General features: G+C 48.9%; 1 protein-coding gene across 2 annotated transcripts in view; it reads right to left on the minus strand.

Annotated features, from left to right (window-relative positions):
* Positions 1-22,698: 22,698 nt before the first annotated feature.
* CHCHD3 (coiled-coil-helix-coiled-coil-helix domain containing 3) overlaps positions 22,699-23,926 on the minus strand; it is a 168,195-nt gene continuing 166,967 nt past the window's right edge. The window contains exon 8 of one of the 2 annotated variants that reach the window (XM_051612738.1): positions 22,699-23,423. In XM_051612738.1, the coding sequence (XP_051468698.1) occupies positions 23,400-23,423 (24 nt within the window). In that variant the 3' untranslated portion in view covers positions 22,699-23,399. Of the gene's footprint in view, positions 23,427-23,926 lie in introns of both variants that reach the window. The other variant, XM_051612728.1, reaches the window with a different exon arrangement.

The following is a 23,926-nucleotide window of genomic DNA, read 5'->3' on the forward strand; positions in this document are numbered from 1 at the left end:
AGGGCTGAACAGGAAGTCTGGTTTGTGTCCAATGGATGCAGAAGGCAACAGTGTCCTAAACCAAGAGGGCTATGGATGGCCTAAACTTGTCTTAGGGTCTGAAGATGTTGTGGAATGCACAATGGACACCGTGCACCTTCAACCAAAGAAGGAAGAATCAAGAACAATTTCAGCTTCTGGAGCAACAGGGTTTGGGGAATTTTTTTAGGTTGAAATGCCCACCTAACCCAGGAGAAAAATCAGCATCCACTGAGCATCAAGTGCTCCAGGTTCTCTCTGTTCTGCTTCCTGGTGAAGAGGGAAAAAACAAACAAATAAAAAACCAGTCTCCTGGATGAAAACTGCTGCAATCATCAAAGACCAGGTGCCAGCAAGGAAGCTGAGGATGGGCCTGTTTGCCCAAATTCCCACCCCAGTAGCTGGTACTTCCAGGATGTTATCAGAGGTACCTTGAGTACCAACACCAATGCTCATCCTGCTTTTGTTCCACATGTAATGGGGACAGGGACAAACACAGATCACAAGATGTAGCAACACAGCAGAGCTTAGGAAGGAAGAGATAAATCTCTCCATGTCCAGGATGCAAAGGACTTGTCCAAACACAGATGCATTGAGCCCTCCACACACCCAGGGGAGCTCATCCACCACCCTCCAGGAGACACAAACTCCTGAACCCCCCAGATGATGGGCCTTGCTCAGCAGCCAGCACAGTGAGCAGAGAGCTGGTTTTAATGTCCTTTTTTTTTGCCCCTGTTTTGTCAGCCTGTGGTGAAGTGTTCCCAGCAGAGATTTAGAGCCACCACTGTCTGGCAGAAGCCCGGCCACAAGCCCAGGGAGGAGCAGCCAAGTTGAAATGAAGACAAAGCACTTGGAGGGTTTGATGGATGACAGGCTGAGCTGCCTCCAGTCTGAGCCACTTACACCACACCCAAATGGAGACACAAATCAATGCAAAGTGTTTGAACTCCAGAAAGAGAGAAAAAAAAAAATCAACACATCTATCACGCTCAGGCACAGGTCCTTTGGAGTCCAAACCCTGGCAGAGCTTTTTATCAATGGCAGCAGCTGGATTCATGCAAACTGGGGTGTCCATGTAACAGGGCATGAGGTTTTTCTCCCTTCCCTAAGAAGCAAATGCTTCCCAGGTGCCTTCAGGACACACAAGTCCCCCAGTGCACCTTAAAGGAAAGGATTTAGCCCCACTTTAAAGGAAGGGACACTGAGGGAACAGATACTACCCCCACAGCTGAGCTTTGAGGAGAAGAAAATCCAGGTGAGACTTCTGAAGCAGCTCAGAATCTGATAGAAAAGAAACATAAATGAAACAACACTACAGAAAAGGTAAAACAGCACAAGGTTACACCAGCATCTGCCTGACAGGAGCTCTGCTCTTGGCTGCTATGTGGGGTCTTGTCCCAGTGTGTTCCCTGGGAAAGCTGGTCAAACTGGAGAAAGAAATGGGACATTTCTGGGGCCGTGACCAGTCAGGCACTCCCAGCTTCCAAGTATTCCCTTCTAGATGGGGATGGAAAGGGGGTACCAAGCCTGCCCCAGAGACAACAGTACATCCTTCTTTTTTCCCCAGCTCTGATGGGGTACAAAAGAGTCTCTCAGGGACCTTCTGACCATCTGTCTGTGTCACCACTTCATTAAGGAGGTGGGCTGCACTGAAGTGCATGTGTGACTTATTAATGCATCAGTCTAAGGTTTATTAAGCTCTGTTTAACACTGATCCTTTTCCAAGTCGTTCTGTTCAGTGACCAGCATTGTTCAGGGGCTGGGTTTTTGGAGCATACAAATGAAGTATCAGCAGGATTCAGCAGAGGTTGGTTGTTCAGTTTTACCTGATACTGGGCACTTCTGCAGTACTGAGGGAGGTGGTTGTCTTCTCCCCAGCCTACCTGTCTGAAACACCAGGGTGTTTTACAGCCTGCTAGTTCATCCAGGCTTAGACATCCTCTCCTTGCTGCAAATTCACAAATAACCCATCCTAGGAAACAACTGGTGCCCCAGTCTATTAAGCTTATGAAGACCACCCCTACCAGACACATTTCAGCATTTTGAAGAGCCTAAGTACAAGGAATAAATTCATAAAAGGTAGATTTAAGGAGGAGGTTCTTAACCCTGGAAAACACCCCCCAACTCACTGACGTGTGAGTGCTCTGGTGAGACTTCCCCACCTTGCAGAAGGTATTTGACCTCTGGAAGAACACGTCATAGAGCCATAGATTCCTCAGGGTTGGAAGGGACCTCTGAAGATCATCCAGTCCAACCCCCCTGCCAGAGCAGGATCACCCAGAGCACATCACACAGGAACGTGTCCAGGTGGGTTTTGAATGTCTCCAGAGAAGGAGGCTCCACAGTTTCAGGCTGTCTGCAGAGCCTGGTGGGCAGTTTTAAACTGCTCATATTTCACCATGGATTGAAACTGTCTTTGCCCATAATAATGCAGAAGTGCATGCATGTTTGGATCTGGGGGATGCTGGAAAGAAATGCTCCTGGGCCAGCCTTCACCTCCCAGTCAAGCTGGTCTGAATCTCGGCCAGAAACACTAAGGCAGAGATCCAAAGAAACTGGTGAGAAACAGACTCCTGAGCATCCTTGGGGTTCACCAGGGTCATATGAGAAGATCAGGAGGAGCTCAGAGCTAAACTCAGATTTAAAACTACAAACTAATTTATACAATCATAGAGTCACAGAATTATTTGGGTTGGAAGAGACCTTAAAGATCATCCAGTTCCAAACCCCCTGCATGGGCAGGGACACCTCCCACCAGCCCAGGTTGCTCCAAGCCCCATCTGTGAACAGGAACAGGAGGATGGGCTCTCTCTCACACATCTGTCTATCCAGGGTGTTTTGAGACTCATGGATTAATAGCTGGCACTTCTGCTACTGGGTAGAGGTTCAAAGTGCTGTGCAAACAGTAATTAATAAACCCCCTTGCCAGGCTGTGAGGAAGGGAGGAGTTGTCATCTTCACTGTGCACACTGGTAATGGAGGCACTGGGGGGCAGGAGGAGAGAAGCTGGTTTGGGATCAAGTCAACAAGTTGTGAGTCTCTTCCTGATGATGCCTGTTCTTGACCATGGAGCAGCTGCATTCATTTCCCTTCCCCTGCAAGCAGAAGGGATGGATCTTTGCCCCCTTTTCCTAACAAGGGGCAAAGGCAGAAACAGAATCTCCATCAGGGACTGCAGCCCTTCTTCTGGAGCTCTCCAAGACCCAAAAGACCTATGTCCTTGTGGGAAGTCAACTATTTACACTGAGACCAATTCAAGCATTTCCCCTTTGGGTTTGGGTTTGGTGACCAGGTAGTGAGGTGGATTAGGAACTGGTTGATGGGAAGGAGTCAGAGAGTTGTAGTCAATGGGGCAGAATCTGGTTGGAGGCCTGTGACTAGTGGAGTCCCTCAGGGGTCAGTACTGGGACCGGTGTTGTTCAACATCTTCATCAACGACCTGGATGAGGGTACAGAATGTACCCTCAGCAAGTTTGCTGATGACACCAAGCTGGGAGGAGTGGCTGACACACCAGAAGGCTGTGCTGCCATTCAGAGAGACTTAGACAGGCTGGAGACTTGGGCAGGGAGAAACATGATGAAATTCAACAAGGGCAAGTGTAGAGTTTTGCATTTGGGGAAGAACAACACGATGTCCCAGTATAGGTTGGGGGCTGACCTGCTGGAGAGCAGTGTAGGTGAAAGGGACCTGGGGGTCCTGGTAGACAGGAGGATGACCATGAGCCAGCAATGTGCCCTTGTAGCCAAGAAGGCCAACGGCATCCTGGGGTGCATTAGAAAGGGTGTGGTTAGTCGGTCAAGAGAGGTTCTCCTCCCCCTCTATTCTGCCTTGGTGAGGCCGCATTTGGAGTATTGTGTCCAGTTCTGGGCCCCTCAGTTCCAGAAGGACAGGGAACTGCTGGAAAGAGTCCAGCGCAGAGCCACAAAGATGATGGAGGGAGTGGAACATCTCCCTGATGAGGAAAGGCTGAGGGAGCTGGGTCTCTTTAGCTTGGAGAAGAGGAGGCTGAGGGGTGACCTCATCAATGTTTACAAATATGTAAGGGGTGAGTGTCAGGGAGATGGAGTTAGGCTCTTCTCAGTGATGACCAGTGATAGGACAAGGGGTAATGGGTGGAAATTGGAGCATAGGAGGTTCCATGTGAATATCAGGAAGAACTTCTTTCCTGTGAGGGTGACAGAGCCCTGGGACAGGCTGCCCAGGAAGGTTGTGGAGTCTCCTTCACTGGAGACATTCAAAACCCACCTGGATGCGTTCCTGTGTGATGTGCTCTAGGTGACCTGCTCTGGCAGGGGGGTTGGACTAGATGATCTTTCGAGGTCCCTTCCAACCCCTAGGATTCTATGATTCTATGATTCTATGATGATTCTTTGTGTCTGATTTGTGGCAAGACCTGGGGTGTTAGTGCTGCATTTTTAAACTAATGCTGCTGTGAAAACAGAAGGTTTGGAAGATGGACTCATCAAGGACATGGGTAGGACTGTAAACTCTTGGCCACAGGGAGCAAGTTTTGTGCCAGACCATGTGGTACTAACCACAAAGGCATGACCAGAGCTGCTTCAATGATCACAAATAATTCCCTTTTAATGGGCAAAATTAGAGTTTGTGCAGTGGCCAAACATCTGTCAGGAAAGGGTGAGGAGAAGTTCATCCTGTCCCTTGATGGGAAAGGACGTGGCACCCCCTCTGCACCTGTCTGAAAGCACACGGGGTCTTCATCCAAAAAACTCCAAAGCCTTTTCTCTGGCAGCTCCTGAAACCTCTCCCTTGCCAGCCTCTCAGGCTTCTTCTTCAGCAGAAAATGCCCCCGTGCCCCAAACGCTACAGACTGATGCCCAACAGCTCTGGATGCAAAGAAAAGACTATTTTGCTATTTTACCAAACTGTCAGAACTTGCAGACAGCGTTGAAATATGTGAAATGGTGCTTTGATTCCATGTCATTCCCACACAAATGTGCACCCAAAGCAGCATCTCTCCCCATCGTGCCTGGCCTCATCTGCTGATACTCCCTTTCCACCAACATGGGGCCAATTAGGAAGGAGATGGATACCAGTGCACAGGTTCTGCTACCTCAAAATTCTTCCAGAACACTCCATGCTGCCCTCCCCATCCAGAAATCTGAGTCTTGATTCCCTGGTCACTATAACTCCAGCCTTCCCTTGCTCCACACCTTCATTATGAAGGCTCCAGGGAGACCTCATAGCAGAATTTCAGTACCTGAAGGTGCTCCAGGAAAGCTGGGGAGAGACCTTTGACAAGGCCTTGTAGCAAGAGGACAAGGGGTAATGGATTAAAACTGGGAGAGGGGAGATTTAGTTGAGACATTAGGAAGAAATTCTTCAGTGTGAGGGTGGGGAGACCCTGGCCCAGGCTGCCCAGGGAAGCTGTGGCTGCCCCATCCCTGGCAGTGTTGAAGGGCAGGTTGGATGGGGCTTGGAGCAGCCTGGAATGGGGGGAGGTGTCCCTGCCCATGCAGGGGGTTGGATCTAGATGATCTTTAAGGTCCTTTCCAACCCAAGCCATTCCATGATTCTGTGATTCTATGATTATAGGAGACCCAAAAACCACATTCTACGTCTCTTAAATTCTCAAATCTTTTTCACCCTTCCAGAATACTCAGGAACTGACTAGAAGAAACGTTTGCCTTTTTAACAAGAGCACACACAAGGAGTGACCGCTGGGGAGAGCCCAGCAGCTGTGAACAGACGTGCCCTGAGGTCATTCCAAGCCCTGTTGTCATTCACCAGGGTGACCCGTGGCCCTGACAGGAACAGCCACCCAGAGCCACATCTATTACAGCAAACTAGACAAGGTCAGGGCACAGGATCAAACTCCAGCCCACAATTACACATACTTTTAAGCTCCTGGCAGGCTATCTGTCAATGCCTCGGCCACAACGAGCAGCCTCCAAGACACTGGCCAGACCTTGGAGGTCTACATGGGCCAAAGGACCCTTCCCAGAACACAGACTGGGTTTGGTCACCCCATTTTGAAGCACAAGCAAATTGAAGCCTGGGGACACAGCTGTGCCAGGCTGTTTGTCAGGGCCAGTCCACGACCCCTGTCCCATGTTACTTATGACAATGACACAGACAAACACCCCCCAAACCCTTCCTTTGAAAAATGCCACCTCGCTGAAGAGGTCTCCTCACAGCAGGGCAGCACTGGTGCTGGAAGCCATCCAGCTGCACTTACAACAGAGAGGGGAGAGAGAGGGTTGAAGGAGGAATTCTGCCTTCTGCATGGACAGCAGGTGCTCAGGTTGAGCACCATGAGCTCTGGCAGCTGATCAGAGCGTGGCTCCTTGAGTCCTACTGCTCTGACCAGAGATCAGCTGGTGGCTGCACAGCTCCTGGATGAGGACAAAGCCTTGCCCACCCTCATGACAGTTTTGGAATAGCTGTAACAAATCCTCCTCTCTTGTCCCCCACCCCCCCACCAAATGAACACCTTGCCATCTTCAGCACCTGATGTGTTCTTACATACCTTTTGCAGTCTCTTCGCAGCGTTGGGAAGAAAGACGAGGTCTCTTCATGGGCTGGAGTGACAGCATTGCCACCATCATGACTCAAGTGGGACGTGGACAGACAGTGGCTGGAGAAAGGGAAAAGATCAGCGGGAAGAGGTCAGTGTGACAAGTCTGTATTTGGCCACCACCCTCCATGTCACCAGACATCCTTCCAAATGGACTGGGTGACCCAGCACACAGCCTCCTACCTGCCTCTGGTGGACCTTGTTGCATCTTTGTCAGCTGCTGAACTCAGAAAGCCCCTGGGACCTGTGTTTCCTCTCAGGACATGCACTACAGAGCAAGGCACGAGGAGGAGCAATGAGGAGAGGAGGGATGAAGAGAAAGCAAGAGGTCCCATGGGTGTGCCATAACTATGGGGTGGAGAGAACAGTGAGCCAAGAGGTTGTATGACTAAGCAGGCATGAGAGTGGCCTGGGGGGTACAAGGTGGCACTTGGAAAGGAAGGCAGGAAGCAGGCACAGAGAGGATTTTGGTGCAATGCTTTCTGGGGAAGCAGGGGGACATGGGAACATGGGACACAGGTTGAGGGAGTTGGGGTTGTTCAGCCTGAAGAAGAGAAGGCTCCAGGGGGGAACTTATAGTGGCCTTCCAATACCTGAAAGGGGCCTCTAGGAAGGCTGGGGAAGAGCTGTTCACTAGGGCATGCAATAATAGGACCAGGGGTGTTGTTTTCAAGCTAGGGGAGGGTTATTTTAGGTTGGACATTAGGAGAAAGTTCTTTAACATGAGGGTGGTGGATCACTGGAACAGGTTGCCCAGAGAGGCAGCCATTCCTGGAGACATTCAAGGTCAGGCTTGATGGGGCTCTGAGCAACCTGGTCTAGTTGGAGATGTCCCTGCTTATTTTAGAGGGGCTGGACTAGATGACCTTTAGAGGTCCCTTCCAAGCCAAGACATTCTATGATTCTGTGACATCTCTGGGGAGGAGAGCTGCCTGGCAGCCTGCACAGCAGGCTGGATGGGGAAGATGTGATGATGCGGGGACATCTGCAGGGAGGCTGAGGGTGCTATCCTGGCTTTTGTATCTCCTCCTGCCATTGAAGCTGGCCAGACCTGGGGAAAAGAGTGGGCTGAGAGATTTTCAGTGTGCTGCCTGTTGCCATGGAAACCCCTTCCTTGGCATCCCAGCTCTGCTCATGATGGGGTGGCCATAGAACCTCAGGAGAGGACCAGCCTCTGGAAAGGGCATGGGGCAGAAGCAGCAGAGAAGGAGTGGCCATGGTCCTCAGGGGGCTGCAAATGGGACAGGCTCAAGCTGTGCACACCTCAGCACAATTCCATAGGGAATTGTGGCTCTATCCCTGCATTAGCCCTGGCACTAAGTGGGAAGGCTGGGAAACCTCTGAAGAACCTTGCAAGGGGCACCCTGAGGGACAGGAGGTGGAAAGGGTGTCAGCCAGGGATGCTGCCAATCATTAAAAGGTCAGAAAAAAAAAAAAAAAAATCCCTTTGGCTGTTAACTCTGGAGTTACCCATGATGGGGTATCTGCTCCTGGAGACAGGCAAACAGGAGTCCTGATGGCTCAGGTCAGCAGAGCAGGGGTGAAGGCAAGGCCAGCAGTACAGTTAAAATATCCAGATAAAAATTCCTGCTTAGCATTGCATCATGAATATCCATGTCTGCTGCCCCCATGCATCTGTCCATCATGGTGCCCTTCTGAGGGCAGCTGGTCTCACCTGCCCACCCCACACTTGAGCCAACACTGGCCTGGGCCCAGAAAAATCCCAAAACTCCAGGGTTGTTCAGAGGTACCAGTACAAATCCCCTTCTTCTGTCTCCCAGGGAGCTGGAGAAAGAAGGATGGACAAGCAGTCAGGATTTCAAGTTCAGTCTCCTCTGCTCCTCCTCAACTGGCTCAAGTCCTTGCAGGATTGGGCCTGCAGGGAAAGGAGTCCTGGAGCAACACCATTGTCTCTTGGAGGTGCTGGAGAACAGCTTGGAGGTGGCAAGAGCCACATTAACCACGTGTTGTGCTTTTAGACCGGTCCTCAGTCCTCGAGGAAACCCAAGCACACACTTGACTAAGACTCACACTTTGTAGGTGTTTGTCAAGTCTTTTCAACATGTTTCAGGTTTTGTGTTTGTTTTGTTCTGCACATTATTTCTTGTGGGCTTGGTGCTGTGTTTTACCAAACTGCAAGAAATACACAAACAGCAAATGATCAAAGCAATATATCTTATATCTAAAAGCAGGCAAGCCAGATGGAGTTAATTAATGAAGATGTTTAGCAAGACTAGAGTTTAGCTCCTAAGCAAACAGGTTGTCCCACAACCATCAATCTAATCCACTAAACAGTTTGTGGGGGTGTAAGAAAATGCTGCTTTGTTCCTTCCTTTCCATTACAAAGAGCTGAGCAAAACTTTTGTTGCTGCTGTTTAATCCTGGTGAGAGGTTTGGAATTAACAACAGCAGCTAAAGGTAACTGCCTGCACTGGAAACATCCTCCTACCCCTGCAGGTCTTGATCCTGTTGTAAAAAAAATGGTTCCTGATCCAGTGGGAAAAAGTGGCTGATAATCTAAAAGCAAAGAAAAATGCTCAGAGGCTGCCAACAAGGGAACTAATTATGGCCAACAGTAACGAGGTGGACATCAAGGCATACAAGCCTGCATCCAGCCAAGAATCCTGATCTCTGTCAGGTGATCATTCAGGATGTGATGTCAGAATTATTTTTATTCTACAAGATATTACCAGACATAAACTGTGCTAATGCCCCTAGTGACAGCCCGTTCAACCCCTCTGTGCTGTGATCCACTCCATGACTCAGATTTACAGCTTTATGCCACAGAGCAGGGATCAATTATCTGGCAGATATTATTGCAGCAGTCTGGGATGCCAGTAGCTGCTTGGCTGGCAAGGAAAGAGGAGCTGGTGGCCTTCCCCAGGACAGCAGGGATGTGTGCAGGCCCATACATGGGCACATGCAATTCCCAAGAGCCACAGGGGTGGGATCCCATCACTGTCAGCATCTACCAGCAGAGAGAAGAATGAGGTGCCAAACTGGCTGGAGAGGAAGAAGCAAAGCAGAGCAGTGAGATGTTTACACATACATTTCATTCAGTCATCTGCAGAATGGGACATTGGGAGCAAAACAGTGATTCAAGCCTTATTCATGGAATCACAGAATAGTTTTGGTTGGAAAAGACCTTTAACATAACGAAGTCCAACTGTTGCCCCAGCACTGCCAAGACCACCACTAAACCATGTCCCTCAGCACCACATCCACATGGTTCTGAAACCCCTCCAGGGATGGGGTCTCCACCAGTGCCCTGGGCAGCCTGTGCAAGGGCCTGACAACCCTTTCAGGGTAGAAGTTGTTTCTAACATCCAATCTAAACCTCCCCTGCTGCAACTTGATGCCAGTTTCTCTTGTTCTATCAACTTATTACGTGGGAGAAGAGACCAACACCCACCTCACTCCAACCTTCTTTCAAGTAGTTGTAGAGGGATGTATGTGTGTTCCAGTGCTGAACAGCCACCCTGCCTCCAGAACCAAGCAGCTGTCCTCAACTGCCAGATGACACGAAGTTCAGACCCAGAAATGGCATGAGATTTGCTTCTGTTATCTTCACACTTCCCGTGACTAGGAAAGGTCAAAACTGTTTTAAAAACCCACTAATATCCTGCCTGTGCTGCAGAGCAGGCATCTCCCCAGCTTCCTCAAGCTGCAGCAAGCTTTCAGACCAAATGGATCAATAATAGCTTTTTAAAAATCATCATCAAGAAATGCAAGGCTTGGCATTGCACACCCACTTAGGTAGCTGTAACTACAGCAAATTAACATGAAACTGAAGTCAGTCCCAAATGAAGGAAGTCGCTGAGATGCTGGAGTCTGAAATGGCCTTTATGATGTAAATTTATATTAAGTACCAGCAATCTTTTGTGTTTCCTTCTTTAGCATTTTGCTTTCACTTGGCTTCTTTCCGAGTCTATTTTAACAGGAGATTTCCTAGATGTGGGGACAAAGCTGCTGTCAGTCATGTTCCTATTTATGCTTGCTGAGGATGCTGATGGTCATCTGAAACCTCAGACAAGGTCTGTTTGCCAAGGGTGAGCGTGTTCAGGGTGGGGGTTGGAATTCTCTTGTCTCTGACTTCCTAGCCTGGGGGCTGTGGTCCCTTGTTGGGAGCGTGTGGCATGACCCAGATGGGGTCTGATGGGCTTTTTGGTTCCTCAACAGCCTTGTTTTATGGCCTTGACAAAGCAACACACGCATCGGAAAGATGACATAGGGACAGAGAAAGCACAAGGACCCCAGCCTCAGTTTCTCAGTCTTGCTCCATCCCCACTTGCTGCAATCCCTGTGGTGAGCCTTGCTTCCCCACAGCTCCAGCAGCTCCCTGCCAAGGCCAGCTGGAGGAAACCACTGAAGCCAGTGAAAGAGAAATCTCAAACAGGCCTAAACGTGACGCAGGATTAGCCAGACATCACATCCAGACCTTCATTTTTCCTGGACCAAGGTGCCCCCAGAAGCAGTCATGGGGTAACTCCTGACTCAGCATGGAGAGGGCAGGCACTTGATTTCCCAGCCCGTGGCCACGAGCCGTGCACCAAACCAGGAAGAAGTTTTCCAGGAGCAAAAAGCTCTCTGCAAAGTCTTTGATCTTTGCCAAACCTCTCATGGGGACAAACTTTTTAGCAGGACCTGTAGTGACAGGACAAGGTGAATGGTTTTAAGCTGAAAGAGGGGAGATTTAGACTAGATATTAGAAAGACATTTTTATGCTGAGGGTGGTGAGACACTGGCCCAGGCTGCCCACAGAGGTAGTAGATGCCTCATCCCTGGAAACACTCAAGGTCAGGTTGGATGGGGCTCTGAGTAACCTGATCTAGTTGAAGATGCCTCTGCTCACAGCAGGGGTGTTAGACTAGATGACCATTAAAGGCTTCTTCCAACCCAAACCACTCTGTGATTCTATGATCCCTCCACCACCAGTCTCTGCCTTGTCCCTTTAGTAAAGCCTAGGTGTGCAGAAGGGCCAAGACCAGCCCCACTGAGCAATGCAAGCCCTGCAGATCTGTTACCAAATACATACTTGACATCAGAACAAGAAAGAGCTTTGCTTGAATTTCATTACCAGGAGGGAAACCATCGTGCTGTCCATGCAGAGGGCTATGGATTAGGATTCCTGGCTTGTGCTCTGGCTTCTGGTGCTGCTGCTGTGGAAGCAAAACCAAGATGTCCATTCATTGCATCTGGAGATGGTCCCACCTCCACTCATCAGTTTCAGTGGCCCAGAGGTACCCAAAGCATTGCTGAGGATCTGGGCCTGGCTGTGTCAGGGTCTCTGTTCCTTCAAGAGGGGATGACTATGCCACCTTGGGCTTTAGGGTCCAGGAGGCTTATCTCCAGCATGAAAAACTATCTGCACTTTAATAACCAACAGCAGGAGCAACCAAGAGGAAAAAGGCTGATCAAGAATGGTTTGAAGCTGGATGGACAGATGCTTAATACAAGGGGGAGGGAGGGTAGGAGCTGATTCTTTCCAGTCACCATTCAAAACCTGTCTGTGGCCACTTGACACAAGGAAACTGCATCCAGACATCAACCTGTCACTTCCCTTGCTCATCATGGGGGGAATCAGGGCTTTTCTGACTGCAAAATCCTCAGGCCAAGTACAAAGGGCATTTCAGTCTCCCCAGGGACAAGCTTTGGGACACTGCCACCTCTGTCCTGCTCTCCCAGGAGTGAACAGCAAAATGCAGCCAGCATCTCTCTGAAGGACCAGACTGACCTCCATCAGCAGAGCCCTTCCTGGTCTGACAGCAGCCTCCTGGTCCTCCTGCCCTGGGAGCACTCAGTAGGGCTTTCCACACCAAAAACCTCATGGTGATATGTCAGAGCCTTGGACACTGGATAATGGTGCCTACAGCCACCACCTCCCAGCTGCTTCTCCATCAAAGGGTTTGGGAAAGGATCTCCAAAGGACTTTTGGTTCATCTTGATCATTTTCCTTGATGCAAGGCAAAGGAAATCCAGGGCTGTTGATACCCCCAGTGCTGTGAGAGCAGTGAGCACTGACTGCCTCACTCCCAGAGGACACCAGGATGGGGCAAAGTCCCCAGAGTGAGACAGGAGCTCAACCACCTCCTTGCTTTAGGTTGTGACTGAGTCTCTCCTGCCACAGAAATCATGTCCTTCACCCACCCCCAGCCTCACCAGTGCATGGCCTGCTGGACAGGACCCATAGCACACAACGAGGGGACAAACCCACCACGGAGCATCATGGATAAACCTGCCTACAAGGTGAAGGCAGCCTCCACGTCTTCACTGCAGTGCAAACAGGAGACAGCAAACCCTGCAGGAGCAGCAGACTGGGTGCTCAACACATCAATGCCATCTACTCTGGCCTGTTCCCTTCCTGCCAGCACAGTCCCTGCAGCAGGGGCCAAGGTGGGCAGGATCCCTGTGCATCAAGTTTTAATGTAACTTAGAAGATGAAAAGTTACAAAGTTACCTTCTGTAACTCTTGTTGGGTCTACTGGTCATCAGCAGGACAATGACTCCATTCTTTTGGGAATAATCTAGCACAGGGCAACTCACTCTGAAGGCTGTTGAGGTCCCTTCTGGCCTTCTTAAGATTGTGTAACTGCTTCTTCTGAAATAGCTTCTGCCAGTGGATGATATTCACCTGCCCTCAGCTCCCTGCATGAGGGAAGAGCATCCAGGCTCCCTCAGGAACAATGGGGAGAGGGAACACATGCAGAAGCAGTTGATATAAATCAGGTAGGTGGGATGAAACATCTTTGGGATAAAACACCCTCTTTAATCAATGAAAGGAAGAAGGAAAGGAAAGGAAGAAGGAAAGGAAAGGAAGAAGGAAAGGAAAGGAAGAAGGAAAGGAAAGGAAGAAGGAAAGGAAAGGAAGAAGGAAAGGAAAGGAAGAAGGAAAGGAAAGGAAGAAGGAAAGGAAAGGAAGAAGGAAAGGAAAGGAAGAAGGAAAGGAAAGGAAGAAGGAAAGGAAAGGAAGAAGGAAAGGAAAGGAAGAAGGAAAGGAAAGGAAGAAGGAAAGGAAAGGAAAGGAAAGGAAAGGAAAGGAAAGGAAAGGAAAGGAAAGGAAAGGAAAGGAAAGGAAAGGAAAGGAAAGGAAAGGAAAGGAAAGGAAAGGAAAGGAAAGGAAAGGAAAGGAAAGGAAAGGAAAGGAAAGGAAGGGAAGAATAAGAGAGAGAGAGAGAGGGAGAGAGGAGAAACTCCCTTGGAGAGAAGTTCACAGGGCTTGGATCTCCAATATTGCCACGATGAGCCCCCATCTTGGATAAGAAATCAGACCAGAAGGATCACAGGTCTCCTGTGGTCTGACTGGTGCAGGAAAAGGGGAAAGGCTTTGTGGGTAGAACCATCTCCCCTTCCCCCCAGTGAAGGGAGAGTCACAGGGGCTGCCTGTACGCGTGCCAGCTCCTACCTGCATGGTGCTGCAGAGCCCTCTGCCCTGGTCATGGAATCATGGAATCACAGAACCTGTGGGGTCAGAAGGGACCTTTTAAAGGTCCTTCCTGCACACTCATTCTCACACACAGCAGAAGCGTTGCAAGGTGGGAAAACATCATGGTTTGTAGTGGGTTTTTTAAGTTATGGAGTAAAAAAGAAAAGTCAAGTTTAGGGACAAAATTCCAGGATGTGACCTCCTCCTCCTGCCCACTTCCTGGCTCCGTTCTCTGCAGCTGCAAAATGTCTTCCAAAGTGTCAGAAACCTTTGTACAAACTAAAGGGTCCTGGACAACTGGGACACGGGGCTGGGAGAGCCCTTGCACAGGGCAGCTGAGATGAGCAGAGTTTGTAATTATGTACTTGGCTAATGAGCCTGGATCTCCCAAGTGTGTCAGAGCTGTCCCTCAGCAGTGGCCCCAAAGGCAAAGGACAAAGATGGTGTTTTCCCAGAAGGATGGGAATGAAGAACCCTTCCCCTTCAAGACCTTCTCCTCTGATGCTTCCTACGGTAACACTGAGGCCCTTTTGGTCATTGTTGCAGGACCACAAGAACTCAGCAGGGATGGGGGTATTTTAGCTTGCCAGGGGGGCACAGGGGAGTGGGGCTGCAGCCCCCCACCTCACCACATTCCTCCTGCTTTACCTAGGATGGGAACACGACAAAGAAATTGGATTTTGTTCCTTTTCCCTCCACCGAGTCCCTCAGCAAAGAGAAGGGCATGAAATGAAAGCAGGTTAGAGAGAATTTCACTGGCAATATTTCATGCTGCCCCAAGTCCACTTGCTCCTCCTGAGTATTCCCAGCCTGAATATTGAGCAACCTGAGCTTCAACACCCACATGGAGGTGATGGATTGCTGCTGAATGCAGGCTGAAGGTTTAAGCCAACAATTACTTTTCTCTGAAGACTTTTTTCCCCCCACTAGAAACTGGGGAACAAAACACCTTAGAATTGTTTTTATGAGCAATGCTGTCTCCTGCAAGGTAACTGGAATTTTTAAGGGTTGCTGGGTTATGAATGGTTCTCATTACTGGGGGAAAAATGCCCAGTGCCACGTTGGTATTTTTTTCCACATGAGCCTACTGTATGTGCAGGGATTAATCACCACTTTTATGAAGGACCAGAGCTGAAATGATTCACTTCTGAGCAGAAACCTGTTTTTAAAATGAAGGAGCCCACTTGGAGCCTGCCTGGAAGTCCAGAGCCCTCTGCTTCCCCATCCTCTTCTGTGGAGAGGAGGAAATGAGCATCCCCAGAGATAGCCCAGATGGACCTTGGCAAATGGATGTTTGTAATCCCATAAATCAAGTGATGAGTAGCTTCTGTCTGGGGGAAGGGAACCAGAGACCAGAAGTGAGAGTCAAGGGGTGAGACTCAGCAGAAGAGGGGCTGAAGACACCTCCAAGGACAGAACAGCAGTTTGGGGTTTCTTCTGTTCAAGTTGTTGGATGTCAAACCTTGGCACGTTGCACATCATCTTAAAAAAATAAGGGGAAAAAAAAAGGCAACACCCCAAACCTATCACATTAAACATATTTAATAATAAAAGCTTGGCTTGACTTGATGGATATGAACTTACCAGGGGCAACTTTTGGGGGATCCCCTTACCTGCCCTCAGCACCTTGAGTAGGTGAATTGCATGACTACAGGCTGAGGTCCAAGGAAACAAAGTGGCACATGGTTCCATGGTGCATCAGGGACAGCAGTGACAGACATTTTCATATTCTGCTATCTTTAAGTGAAGCTGGGGAAAGGGGTTATTTGGGCACTGCTGCCTCACACCTGCTGAGTGCAGAGGTAGAGCTGCTGACCCCTTTCAGCTTTCCAACAAGCCATGGGTGTCCCATGGAACTGACAGTGACCACAAACCTTGTGCCTCCAGGACAGATCAAACACAATCCCTTAGGTCAGCTTAAGCAGAGAAAAACTCAAAAAAGAAAGGAGAGTAACACACACACACACACAGCCCATTCTTGGTGGCTCGATTAAAAACTGCATGTCCACACGTTCTCTCCTCCAATGCCTACAGAGTATTTTTCAGCCTAGCACAGTTATTTCCATCAGGCTGGGGAAACAGAATCACAGACTCACAGAATCACCAAGGCTGGAAAAGACCTTTCAGATCATCAAGTCCAGCCTGTGACCTGACACCACCACATCAGCCAGGCCAGGGCACCAAGTGCCACCTCCAGCCTGTCCTTGAACACCTCCAGGGATGGTGCCTCCACCACTTCCCTGGGCAGCCCATTCCAAGGTCTGATCACCCTTTCCATGGGGAAGTGCTTCCTGATATCCAACCTAACCCTCCCCTGGAGCAGCTTCAGGCCAGGCCCTCTGGTCCTGTCACTGGTTGCCTGGAAAAAGAGCCCGACCCCCCCTGACTCCAACCTCCCTTCAGGTGGTTGTAGAGAGTGAGAAGGTCCCCCCTGAGTCTCCTCTTCTCCAGGCTGAACAAGCCCAGCTCCCTCAGCCTCTCCTCATCAGACTTTCCCTGCAGCCCCTTCCCCATCCTCGTTGTCTCCTCTGGAGCTGCTCCAGCACCTCCAGACCCTTCTTGCAGTGAGGGGCCCAGAGCTGGACACAGGACTGGAGCTGAGGCCTCCCCAGGGCTGGGCACAGGGGGAGAATCACCTCCCTGCTCCTGCTGACCACACCATTCCTGACACAAGCCAGGATGCCATTGGCCTTCCAGGCCACGTGGGCACAGAGGCACGACAAAGCTGAATGCTACACCCAGCAATTCCTTCAACACAGAAACCACATACCGAGAGGAAAATATTTCACGAGAAAAAACAGCCATTGGAATAACCTTCTCAGGAAGGAGTGGGTTACCCAACATGGGATGCTTCAGTTTCAGCTGGAAAGGCTGCTGGGCCATCTTGTCTAGACTGTGCCAAGAAATGTTGGACCAGATGATCCTTGAGGTTCCATTCCACTTGGTATTCTATGATGCCTCAGTGACACCCAAGGAGCACTTGACATCCTTTGTATGGACCAAAATGTTTCAACTGTTTGGTTCAACTCATGACCTCCCGGGGAAGCAAGGTGAGTGAGACCCCTTGCCTTGAGACCCACCATCTCATGTTGTGCACGGGATCCTCTCAGACCTGTAGGAACCTCAAACCTAGCCGGACAGCATCAAGGAGAAAACATGAAAGACCAGCAGCTCCAAAAGACCAACCTCAGCTAGCAGGAGATGTAATACAGCAAGAAGCTTTGTCTCTCTCGGGAACCCTGAGTCACCAAGGTTTGATCCACATGGTTTTATTGTGCTATTTGCTTTCTTGGTAACAGCAGAGCAAGCTGCAGCAGCAGCAATCACCTCCGTTCCAAACCCCCGGAAGCGCCTCCACGTCAGATCAAAAGGCTTCCATTTAAAGAAAAAAAGCCAAACAGCCAACAAGGCAAGACTTGATAGTAATTCGTAAAACCACCATTTTCCAGGCTCCCTAATGGGTGCCCTCTCCACACAAGGCAAACTCACAGTGTGTGGAATGAACGACTGTGCTGCAGTCGGTGCTGCAAGGGCAGCGCGCGGGGTGACCGGCAGATCCCGGAACGCGCCCGGCTGACGGGAACAGCAGCAGCAGCCACACATTAGCCATCCTTGAGAGCCTGAAGTGGATTCACAACCAGCTCTTGTTTTACTGGAAGCTATTTAACATTCTTTTGCTGCTGACACCCTGCCTGCCCCCCTCACCTCCTCCTCTCTGCTGCGGCTTCCCCCGAGCTTGCAAGAACAAAGCACGATGCGCTTTTGCTACCGCGTTCCCGTGCTGCTCCTCCAACCAAACTGGGACCACGGAAGAGGAGCCAGGAGATTTTCTTCCTATTTGGTGCTAAAGAAAGAAGGATTTTGCCTACTAAGCCCCAGTGTTACAGTTTTACAGAATCACAGAATGTGTTGGGTTGGAAGGGACCTTTAAAGGTTATCTAGTACAAATCCGCTGCAGTGAGGAGGATCATCTTCAACTAGATCGGGTTCCTCAGAGCCCCATCAAGCCTGACCTTGGATGCCTCCAGGGATGGGGCCTCCAACACCTCCCTGGACAACCTGTTCCAGTGTTTCACCACCCTCACAGTCAAGAACTAATGTCTTTCTAATTTTTATCTGCTCAGGTCTCAGCTCCCACATTCCACACTCGGCACTTCTCCACCACTTCACATTAGTCCAATAACAGCAACGGGATCAGCTTCTAAGGTGTAAACACACAAATACATGTGAAGTGTTCTGCTCCTTTTGCCTTTTTTTGCACTCCTGGAGCTGTATTTGGATCTTGTCTGCAGACTTCTCCCTGCAAAGGTAATTTTTTTTCAGGCAAAGGCAGAGATTTTAATTTGTCCACCTGACTCCAGGAGTGGGAACCTTAAGGAAAAACAAAGAGATGGGGAGATCTTTCTCTACTCATAAGTACTTATTTGCTCTCAGCCAGACCTCACCCACCTCTGCAAATACCTCCTGTATAAAACATCAGGCTTGGCTACTTCAAGGCAGTGGAATATAGATTTCTTGTTTGCTTGCTTGTTAAGAAGAGTCAGATTAGGAGACATTCCAGCTGATTTTGACCTTTCCAAAACAGCTCGAGTGTTAATAATATTAAAACAGAGAGGGGGGAAAAAAGCTTCACTGACTTAAGAAACAGGGGAGAGATTCAGTAAATTCTCATAGGCAGCCTAGCAAAAATGGTTCCTGTCCATTCAAGAGTCTTCAGAACCTCATCTCCATGCCCCCACTATACTTCACCAACTAAACACTTTGCAGAATCAAACCCCTGCACCACAAAGGAACCTCTGAACAACTTGGCAAGATGATCTGGTTTAAGGAAAGTGAGAATTCCTTGATATCAGGTTTTATGGAACAGGGAAGCAGACACCACCATCTGCCAAGTCCCTTCCAGCCCCTTGACTTCTACATAAGCAACAGGGAAACATGAAGAACCTGCTTAGCCAGCAGTTTACTTGGGAATTTGATCAGCTTCTTGTTACTCCAACACCACCTCCCAAAGGAGTGCTGGTGGTTTGATCTGTGCTGTCACCCTCACTTTGGGACAATGAGGACAGCTGCTCTGACCCCGTTAACCCACGGGACTTGCCCAGGAAGGAGGGACACTTTTTCTGCTTAGGGTGGTCAGAAAATAAGTGAGCTTTCATCTGGCAGCTGAACAGAAAATATCCATCTCTGGTTGCCAACGTGCACTTCAGCCTGGTAGAAATGTCTCCATTAAAACACCAAGACAGCCCAAGGCTGAAGGGATGTCCAGAATTTGCTACAAGGAGAGATGGATCAACTCTCCTCTCCCAAGAGCAGCAATGCCATGGGGACACTTCAAAATGGTTCCCCAGATGTGTCCCCAAGTCTTAACAGTACGTAACATGTTTGTAATAAATACATCACAGCTGGGCCACCTGCTGCCCTCAGTCCTTCTGACTCTGGCACAAGCACTTCTGGATGTCACTGGAAGATGGCTCAAAAGTGTTCAGCTGCAAGACCTCCGACATGTATAACTTCTAGGGTTATTCTTCCTCCAAACCATCTCCCATTCTTAGCAAAGGAGGTGATTCTCTCCCTCTGCACCACTCTCGTGACACCCACCTGCAGTTCTGTGTCCAGTTCTGGAGCCTCCAACACAGGAACAACATGAACCTGTTGGAGCGAGTTCAGAGGAGGCCACAATGACCAGAAGGCTGAAGAAGCTCTGCACTGGAGACAGGCTGAGAGCTGGGGTTATTCAGTGTGGAAAAGGCCCTGGGGAGCCCTTAGAGCACCTTCCAGTACCTGAAGGGGCTCCAAGAAAGCTGGAGAGGGACTTTGAACAAGGGCAGAGAGTGACGGGAGAAGGAAAGGAGATTTAGGTGAGACATTAAGAAGAAATTCTTTAGTGTGAGGGTGTTGAGACCCTGGCCCAGGTTGCCCAGGGAAGCTGTGGCTGCCCCATCCCTGGAAGTGTTGAAGGGCAGGTTGGATGGGGCTTGGAGCAACCTGGTCTGGTGGGAGGTGTCCTTGCCATGACAGGGGTTTGGATCTAGATGATCTTTAAGGTCAATTCCAACCCAAACCAGTCTGGGATTCATTCTCCATGTCAGATGTTACCTGCCATGCAGGAGAGAGAAGGGTTAACCTGGTGGGGGGGCTGCTGCAGCTCTGCAATTCAAGGTGCTCCCTCCAGCTCCACAGCAGCTGAGTGTTCTCTTCGCAGCAGTTATTGGCTTGAGAGAATCAAATTAATTACTTCAGTAATTACCAAACTAATTACCTCTCTAATTACTGTACCTCTCTGTTCACATGGAGCTGATGTTCTTGCAGAGGAGCCCTGGCTCAGCGCCCCACGTTCTCTGGGAACCTGCCTGGCTTTTTCGTAATGACTTGAAGACTCAGGTCCTTTTCACACCACATTCAGGATGTTTCCCTCTTCCTCAGGGAGGGGTAGATGCTGACCAAGTTCCTTGGCTGCTGCAGGTGAGTTTTCATTGCAATGACTGCTTTGCTGCCAGGCAGACTGTGGAAGGGCACATAGGTTTCTCTGGTGGGAATCTCCCCAGCACCCTCTGTGCTGATCTGGTGATCCCACATCTCCTAGCTGTGGGATCACCACCACCACACTGATGATCAAACTAGAGACATGCTTTCCCCCCCAGGCCCTACTTGATACTGCTCCCTCTCAAGGGAACAGCAGCTGAAAGCAAACAGGAAGGTAACTTGAGATGACAGATGTTCCCACCCAACACAGAGCTGAAAGCAGCAGGGTGTTCACCCAGCAAAACCCAACATGAACATCAACGTCAACTCATGTCCCCTCCCCAAGCTTACTCCCTTCTTTGTTTTCCAGACCTCTACTTGAATCTTGCCTTGGGCTCTCAAGAGCCAGGATCTTGTCACTCACTGCTCTCCTGAACTTCAGTGTGACAGTGGGGGCTTAGCCCTGAAAACAGCCCCCAGCTCCTGAAGGGAGAGCTATTGTTCTTAAAGCTTGAACACCAAGGGTTTCATTAAAGCTGATCATGACCTGTGGATGATTTTGCATGAAGAGGTGTTTGAGCTTGACCACAGGCAGGACTCTCACGGCTGTATGACGGATGCCCACATTGTGCATGACCTCTCTTCCTCCCTCCTTTTATGGTCTTCTCTCTTTTGTCTTCAACCAACTTCCAAAACGTGGTGTCAGCTCAACACAAACATTTTCAAATGATTAACTGACCAGCTTACAAAATTCAGTTCTGTGGCCATTTGCCCACAGGTGAGAAGACACCAAAATCCAAATCCTTATCTAAGTGGCAACACCCACCTCTTGATCAAATAGCATTTACTATGAGCAGGTGAGCTGCAATGTGGTACCAACTAGCATGGGACAAGTGCATGATGATCTTTGGGTCCCACAAATGAGATTGGATACACTGGAAAAATGACTTGGGATCACTCTGCTGCCTCCAACATCACCTCTCAACTCTGTTTTGAAAAGAACAGTCAACTGCTTGACATCCACACCAGCAAGTGAGGAGAAGGAAGAAGACAAAGACTGGCTTTAAAAGTTGTCCACAACATGGACAATTTAAAGTCTACACCCTGTTTGCTGCAATCGGCGTCCCCTGAGCTCAAGCAACACATGCTAGAGATGCCACTACTGATGATACAGAAGATGTTTAAAGAACACAACATCTCAAATGAAGCCTGAAACACAGTTGGAACAAAGCAAGCAAGACTGACTCCCATTGCTCAAGGCTGTCAGGGCGGAAAACCAATAAACATTTGGCAATAGCAGAGACCTTCCTTCCCCACACAGCTCTTTTCCTGATTTTACAGAATCATCTGGCCTTAAAAACGTCTGCTTTTCCTCTATGCTGCATTTTGCTGCCAAGTCTAAGTCTGGCAAGGATGGATCTGCCAGCTTCTTGGCTCTCTATTACAAAAGAGAACATTATAAAGGAGAATTTGTGAGTTAGCTGATTTTTAAACACTACAGCAAGGCACCCTGTGAACGTGTCACTTATGTCCCTATTATTTCCCCTCAAGCAGTTTACCTGGCACCTGACATAGAACTCAGAGATCTTCCTCTCCTACTGATATTACAGTTGCTTCACCTGTAAAAAAAGCTCAGCTTCTTTTTGTAACATTAAAAGAATTAGAAGCCTTAATTAAACAGTACACACAAAGCATCCTGGTAATTAGAATAGGAGAGGCACGGGTAATATCTTAAATATAAATGAGATCTGTAGGTGCACTTGCAGTTGCAGGGCAGGATGCAGTTCAAATGTAGCCAATTAGAGAAACACAACAGGTAAACAAATAGCAGAAGGCTCCAGACACCTTGCTCATTTGACACTATTGTTATTGTGTAAAAAAAATCTTTGCTGAGCTTGCTTGGTAAGCTGAACGCTGCGGTGGTTACCTGAACAGGAACAATTACATGGAACAGGGTACTTGCAGAAGGACAGTTAGCAGGTTTGGGCTCAGCATGCCCTTCCATTCCCAAATACATTCCAAGAAAGGAAACTGGTGGTGCATGAATCCCAGCACATTACCACGTGGGATCCTTTTAGGCTGCTGTGATGGAAAACAGTTCTACGTAAGTACCACTCCTGAAATCAAGGTTGGTTATGCAGAGAAATCTATGCTTTAAAGCTTCAGCAATAACAGCTGCTGGAAAAACATGATTGACAGAGGAGAGGGAACACCATCCACCTTCCGAGAAGTGGAAAGAGAGACAGGCTGAAACATCAGTCTTGTGCATAAAATAGATTTATTGTTGGCATATCCGTCAGTACTTGATAGGAGCAAGGAGCACAACAAGAATCATCTCAGGTAAATAAAGGCCATGTTACATCTGAAGTGTTGGATCATTAACATCATTCCAGCAGAAGGCCTGGAGAGAGACTTCACCAAGTTACACAACTTGTGAAATAAGTTAAAGCTCAATTTAGGTCATTATAGGTTGCAGGGAAAACTGTACTATGAGCAACAAACAGAGGCTGTAGAGCCAGGAGCAGCCTGTGGGCTGACTTACCCACCAAGTGCCACCAGGTCCTGGCACACCAAGTGTTGCAGACCCACGCCTCTGACAGTGACAAGCTCTTCAGGAGATTCTACACTGAAATAGCAGCATTTGAAGGATATTTCCCTTTTCTAAGGTCAGTGAAAGGTTTGTTTCTTTTTCTTCCTTCAATCACCAATAAGTGGATTTTACTAGGACTGAACAGTATCTTCGGCTGGACAACTTCTGATGTAATAAGATACAGGTCTTGGCTTCCCAGATGGTCACACTGATTGAACCGTGATGGTTTCTGCTCCTCAAATGGCTCTTCCAGTTCTTCTCTTTATTGGTCTGCCCTGTAAATGGGCTGTCATATCATTCTTGGGAAAAAAAAAAAGCTCTTCTGCTGAAATTAGAGTTGATGGTCTTGTACTTGATTCGGACAATGCCTTTATCCTCCTCTGCCAAGCATGCTCTGCTAAGGGAAAAGAGAGGGGTCATGGGGAGGGAGAGAGAAACACATATTTCAGTAACTCAAAGTTATTCTGGAGACTCCCTGAAGTTTGGCTACAATTCCTTCCCAGGATTTGCAATTTTAAAAATAAAAATATATTAAAAAAACCCCAGTGTCAACAGACCTCATCACAGAGCCAAGTCACAGAAGCACAAGGAAGCCATCTGAGGACCCTTCAAGCCAACCAGTTGGAGGCCTGAAGAGCTGCAGTAATCATAGAATGGTTAAGGTTGGAAGGGATCTTAAAGACCTCATGGTGAAGAATTTCTTCCTGATGTCTAACCGAAATCTCCCCTCTTTCAGTTTAAAACCATTACCCCTTGTTCTATCCCTGCCCTCTCTGCTGAAAAGCCCCTCCCCAGCTCTCCTGTAGGTCACCTTCAGGTACCTCCTTCCTGTGTTCTGAGTCATATTCAAAATCTCTACAGTCTGAACATGTTGCACCAACCTTTCACTTCATTATT

Source organism: Apus apus, chromosome 1, assembly GCF_020740795.1.
Source record: "Apus apus isolate bApuApu2 chromosome 1, bApuApu2.pri.cur, whole genome shotgun sequence".
NCBI classification, from domain to species: Eukaryota; Metazoa; Chordata; class Aves; order Apodiformes; family Apodidae; genus Apus; species Apus apus.